The sequence below is a fragment of the Brachyhypopomus gauderio genome, unplaced genomic scaffold (genome assembly GCF_052324685.1).
Source record: "Brachyhypopomus gauderio isolate BG-103 unplaced genomic scaffold, BGAUD_0.2 sc50, whole genome shotgun sequence".
NCBI classification, from domain to species: domain Eukaryota; kingdom Metazoa; phylum Chordata; class Actinopteri; order Gymnotiformes; family Hypopomidae; genus Brachyhypopomus; species Brachyhypopomus gauderio.
The window spans coordinates 2,418,809-2,424,808 of record NW_027506875.1 but is presented as its reverse complement, the minus strand read 5'-3'; the positions used below and the strand labels follow the sequence as shown (position 1 = coordinate 2,424,808).

Below are 6,000 nucleotides of genomic sequence, written 5' to 3'. Positions count from 1 at the left end.
TCAGTTCTGTCAGTACTGCTCCAGCAGGTCCAGGTTCTGCTGTAGATCTGCTCAGTGGGGACAGCAGAACCAGGTCGTCTGATAGAGCAGGAATTTGATCTCTGAGTGGTGCAGAGTGAGACCAGGAGCTGTGGATTGTTCTAATATTTTTGCCAATTCATTAATATAGATATTAAATAATGTTGGGCTTAAACAGCAGCCCTGTCTCACTCCACTTATTACTAAGAGTGATCAATACATATATGAATACTGATGAATATGATTACAGAGAGACCAAATATGAATTTTATCCCGACACTGTCTCACTCCTGTGACGCGGGGATAGAGACGGCAGGAGGCAGAGGCTGCAAACTGAACGCTTTATTGTCCATGATAACAAACACAAAGACTCAGGCCGAAAGGCAACAACCATGAAGACAGTAGCACTCAAAGCAGTTCTGAGAGGTTGACCAAGGGTGAGGAGACTTCTAGGTGCAGAAGGTGACGTCTGTCCAGGGATTCGAGACGAAGGCTCAACAATGTGCAGCACTGGATTGCACGACCTGTGGGCTTTTAGTACGATGTGTGAAATAAGGAACAGGTGTTAGTAATGTGGTCATTGGGACCTGGGGCGTGGTCTGGTAACCGGGGGAGTGGTCTGGTAACTGGGGGCGTGTGCTGCCCTGAAGTCTGCGTGTGTGAATCAGCGAATGCAAGCCCTCTGGTGGCTTCTAGGCTGACCCACCGTGACAACTCCGCGCTCCTGAGAGTTTGATTATTGCCCATTTTATTACACACCTACAAACATTTGAAAGGAAAAATATGTTGATTCAAAATTTCACAGTGTCAACAAATCCCAAAAAAGTTGGGACAAGTAGCAATTAGTGACTGGAAAAAGGAAATTGAGCATATAACGAACAGCTGGAAGACCAATTAACACTAATTAGGTCAACTGACAACATGATTGAGCTTCTCAGAGTGTCAGTGTCTCTCTGAAGCCAAGATGGTAAGATCACCAATTACACCATTGTTGCGCAGAAAGATAGTGCAGCAATACCAGAATGGTGTTACCCAGCGTAAAATAACAAAGACTTCTAAGTTATCATCATCAACCGTGCATAACATTGTCAAAAGATTCAGATAATCTTGAACAATCGCTGTGCGTAAGGGTCAAGGCCGTAAAACTCTACTGGATGCTCGTGATCTCCGGGTTCTTAAATGTCACTGCACCTCAAACAGGAATGCCACTGTCAAGGAAATAACAGAATGGGCTCAGGAATACTTCCAGAAAGCATCGTCAGTGAACACAGTCCACCGTGCCATCCGCCATTGCCAGCTGAAACTCTACAGTGCAAAGAGGAAGCCATTTCTAAGCAAGCTCCACAAGCTCAGACATTTGCACTGGGCCAGGGGTCATTTAAAATGGAGTGGGGCAAAATGGAAGACTGTTCTGTGGTCAGATGAGTCACGATTTGAAGTTCTTTATGGAACACTGGGACACCATGTCATCTGGACCAGAGAGGACAAGGATAACCCAAGTTGTTATCAACGCTCCGTTCAGAAGCCTGCATCACTGATGGTATGGGGTTGCATGAATGCTTGTGGCATGGGCAGCTTGCATGTCTGGAAAGGCACCATTAATGCAGAGAACTATGTTCAGGTTCTAGAACAACATCTGCTCCCATCTAGACGTCGTCTCTTTCAGGGAGACCCTGCATTTTTCAACAAGATAATGACAGACCACATTCTGCAGCAATCACAACATCATGGCTACATAGGAGAAGGATCCGGGTACTGAAATGGCCAGCCTGCAGTCCAGATCTTTCACCTATAGAGAACATTTGGTGCATCATAAAGAGGAAGGTGCTACAAAGAAGGCCCAAGACGATTGAACAGTTAGAGGCCTGTATTAGACATGAATGGGAGAGCATTCCTATTTCTAAACTTGAGAAACTGGTCTCCTCTGTCCCCAGACGTCTGTCTGTCTGTGTTGTAAGAAGGGGGGATGCCACACAGTGGTAAAAATGGCCTTGTCCCAACTTTTTTGGGGATTTGTTGATGCCATGAAATTTTGAAACAACATATTTTTCCCTTAAAATGATACATTCTCTCAGTTTAATCTTTTGATCTGTGATTTGTGTTCTATTCTGAATAAAATATTATGTTAGCACCTCCACATAATTGTATTCAGTTTTTATTCACAATTTGTTTAATGTCCAAACGTTTCTGGAATCCAGTTTGTATTTCCCGTGTACATTGATTTAATTAGATCATATGTTTTACCCTCTATGCCACTTTTAATACGTTTGTAAAATAGTCTCTGGTGCCAAATAGAATCAAAAGCTTTTTTAAAGTCCACAAAGCATGCAATCCCCTCCCTCTCTCTCTATCTTTCTCTCTTACACACACACTGTCAATATCCTCTTTCTCTCTTAAATTCTCATTTTTTAATACTTTCAATTCAATAAGCTTTATTGGCATGATCATATTCAGTTACAGTATTGCCAAAGCAGTGTTATCGCTCAACATGAATAAATCATTGAAAAATATGAACAATTCTAATTATAGTGAACCTGAACATGAAGAATTTAAAGTTGAAGTGAAAAGAAAGGAAAGGAAATAAATAATATAAGGATATGAGAAGAAATAAATAGATCAATATAAATTAAAGTGTTTACAAACGGGGCATTACAGTCTGTGTGTGTGTGTGTGTGTGTGTGTGTGTGTGTGTGTGTGTGCGCGTGTGCATGTGTGTGTGTGCGCGTGCATGTATGTGTGTGTGCATGCGTGTCTTTGTGCATGTGTGTGTGTGTGTGTGTGTGTGTATGTGTGTGCTACTCACTGTCCCTCATGTTGTGTAAGGTAGACACATATCTCCCCGCTAAAGTGCTGCCTTCTTTCTCTTAGAAACAGCCCATAGGGTGGGGAGTTTGTGGGTATTAGAGAGTTAAGTTGGGGTGAATCAGCTCAAATGTTGTGAAGTAGATCTGACGTATTTGGTGAAATGTTCCACATTCAAATGTGGAGTTTTTCTCCTTCTCTCTACAGTCTGTCTAGCTGCAGTATTACAGAGGAAGGCTGTGCTGCTCTGTGTTCAGCTCTGAGGTCAAACCCCTCATCACACCTGAGAGAGCTGAAACTGTACAACAATAAACCAGGAGACTCAGTGAAGCAGCTCTCTGCTCTACTGGAGGATCCACACTGTACACTGGAGAAACTAGAGTGAGTTACTGACTTACTGACTCTTTACAGTGAGTGTTTACACTGATTGAATGTGTATAGAGTGTGATGTCTGACTGTGATGAGTGTGTGTTCATGTCCGATTCTGTCCCATTCTCTGTCTTACAGTATCGGACCACGTCAGTGGAGACACTGAAGTTGATCTGAACTGATCTGAGGCTCATATACAGAGAAGAGGATGACCACACACACACACACACACACACACACACACACACACACACATACACACACCTACCTTACAAGGAACAAGGCCTGCAGACAGTGGAGGGTAAACAGAAGTTAACTGAAGGACTTAACAATGACTGTATATAGTTAATATTGGATCAGTTGGCGGTGTGACTTTTTTTCCATTGAAAACTCACGTCTTGTAATTTTTTTAGAATGAAGTGTTCCAAGTGCACTAAAAAGTGCACCCCCCCACCCCAGAGCACTTGCCCCCCAAAATGTCTGTGCACTCCCCTGGTTTACAGGTATATACAACTCAGTATTATTACATTTGGTGCATTTTAAATGTTATGTAAATTATGTCATTTACAGTGTATTATTAGTGTTCCGGCTCTTTCAGTACAATAAATGTGGACCTTACAGATCTGGTCCATATTTGATTTGTTATCTGGGTAGTGATCTGTATAGTGGTGTCAGTTCCAGGTTCAGAGATTAAAAGTCCTCACCAGGATTTTGCTCAAGCTTGCTAGATTTACTAATTAGCAATCCAGGTAAAATTAGTGGAATCAACACAATCCAGGAAGCCTGAGCAAAATCCTGGTGAGGACTTTTACTTTCTGAACCTGGAATTGACATCTCTACATCTGTAATATATTGGCTAAGAAATTATAAAAATTTGGTAGTTCAAAGCCACCATTGTGTTTTGGCTTTTGTAATGTTTTCAGACTTATTTGCGATGACTTGTTTTTCCATGGAAATGTTGAGATGTTTGAATCTAAGTACAAAAACCAAGCAACAGAGGGTTTATTTGTGATTAGTGAGAAAATATTTGATTTTTGGTAAAACCGTCATTTTACTCCCCATGAGTGATAGGGATGTGATTTAACTGCACTAAGTCTAAAAGTCTAGCAGAGACATGTATGCCTAAATATCTAACATTACCTGATTTGAGTGGAGTGGTGGTCGTGTTCTGGAAACTACAATTTATAGACAAAACTGTTGATTTACCCCAGCTGATGGAATAGTCTGATATAGAAGAAAAGAATCTTATAAGTTTTATCATATTCAGAAGAGATGCTTGTGAGTTCCCCAGGAAAAGTAATACATCTGCATAAAGGCTTATCTTATGTTTGTAGTTTCTGTGTAAATTCCTTTAATATTTGTGTTTTGTCGAATCTAATTGATGCTAATGGATCATTGAAGAAAACAAAAAAGTGAAGGAGAGAGAGTGATCAGTGAGATCAGAGAGAGTGAGAGAGAGTGATGATCAATCACGGCGCCCTCCGTGGCAGACGTGTTTGCTTGCTCCGCTCCTGGATCTTATTTTTTTCCTTTCTTGTATGTTTTTATTTCTTGTTTTGGATGTAGTACACAAATGCCATGCACTACAGACTTACAGCAGACAGGAATAATGTATCCCACCATTGCACAATGTAAATAATTTTGTAAAGAATTTTGTATTTGTATTTTGTATTTAGCTTGAGAGTATGTTTGTTTTTATATTTCCATAATTCTTTTATTCATTTATTCTTTTTATTTCTTACTTTATTTACATTATTACATCCAGGGCGGACAGCAAAGTAGGGATTTCATTGTACAGGGAAGCTTGCTCCTTACTGTGCATATGACAATAAATCTTTGAATCCTTGAGTGTGTAGCTCTGTCTGGTGTTCTGTAGAGTGAAGGAGTGAGAGTGTGTAGTCCTGTCTGGTGTTCTGTAGAGTGAAGGAGAGAGAGTGTGTAGTCCTGTCTGGTGTTCTGTAGAGTGAAGGAGTGAGAGTGTGTAGTACTGTCTGGTGTTCTGTAGAGTGAAGGAGAGAGTGTGCAGTCCTGTATGGTGTTCTGTAGAGTGAAGGAGAGAGAGTGTGTAGTCCTGTCTGGTGTTCTGTAGAGTGAAGGAGAGAGAGTGTGTAGTCCTGTCTGGTGTTCTGTAGAGTGAAGGAGTGAGAGTGTGTAGTCCTGTCTGGTGTTCTGTAGAGTGAAGGTGTGAGTGTAGTTCTGTCTGGTGTTCTGTAGAGTGAAGGAGAGAGAGTGTGTTGTCCTGTCTGGTGTTCTGTAGAGTGAAGGAGAGAGAGTGTGTAGTCCTGTCTGGTGTTCTGTAGAGTGAAGGAGAGAGAGTGTGTTGTCCTGTCTGGTGTTCTGTAGAGTGAAGGAGAGAGTGTGTGTAGTCCTGTCTGGTGTTCTGTAGAGTGAAGGTGTGAGTGTGTAGTCCTGTCTGGTGTTCTGTAGAGTGAAGGAGTGAGAGTGGGTAGTCCTGTCTGGTCCTCTGTACTTATGTTATCCCATCACCCTCGGTTTGCCCTGGCTTCACTTACACAACCCTCACATAAAGTGGTCCACTGGTAGCATCCTTCGCTGGTCGACTCCGTGTAGAGCCCGTTAGAATGCTAACCACCAGCATTGAGAGCCCGAATGTAGCCAACCCCCCAGTACCGGGACTTCGCGGAGATGTTCAGCACCGAGATAGCAGCCCAACTATCGCCACACCATCCATGGGACTGCTCCATCACCCTAACTCCACCCAAAGGCAGAGTATGTCCTCTTTCACAAGAGGAGGAGAAGGTAATGGACCAATATATCAGGGAGGCCTCAGCGCAGGGCTACATCACTCCA

At 42.3% G+C, this 6,000-nt stretch overlaps 1 protein-coding gene across 12 annotated transcripts in view; it reads left to right on the top strand.

The window, feature by feature from the left end:
* Positions 1-6,000, top strand: part of LOC143487815 (NACHT, LRR and PYD domains-containing protein 3-like) — a 98,531-nt gene that overhangs the window by 31,679 nt on the left and 60,852 nt on the right. For 4 of the 12 annotated variants that reach the window (XM_076987010.1, XM_076987009.1, XM_076987008.1 and 1 more), the window contains 2 exons: positions 3,028-3,201; positions 3,328-5,037. The exons of the other annotated variants lie outside the window; for them this stretch is intronic. In XM_076987010.1, the coding sequence (XP_076843125.1) occupies positions 3,028-3,201; positions 3,328-3,355 (202 nt within the window). In that variant the 3' untranslated portion in view covers positions 3,356-5,037. Of the gene's footprint in view, positions 1-3,027; positions 3,202-3,327; positions 5,038-6,000 lie in introns of those variants that run through there. 12 annotated transcript variants of the gene reach the window in all.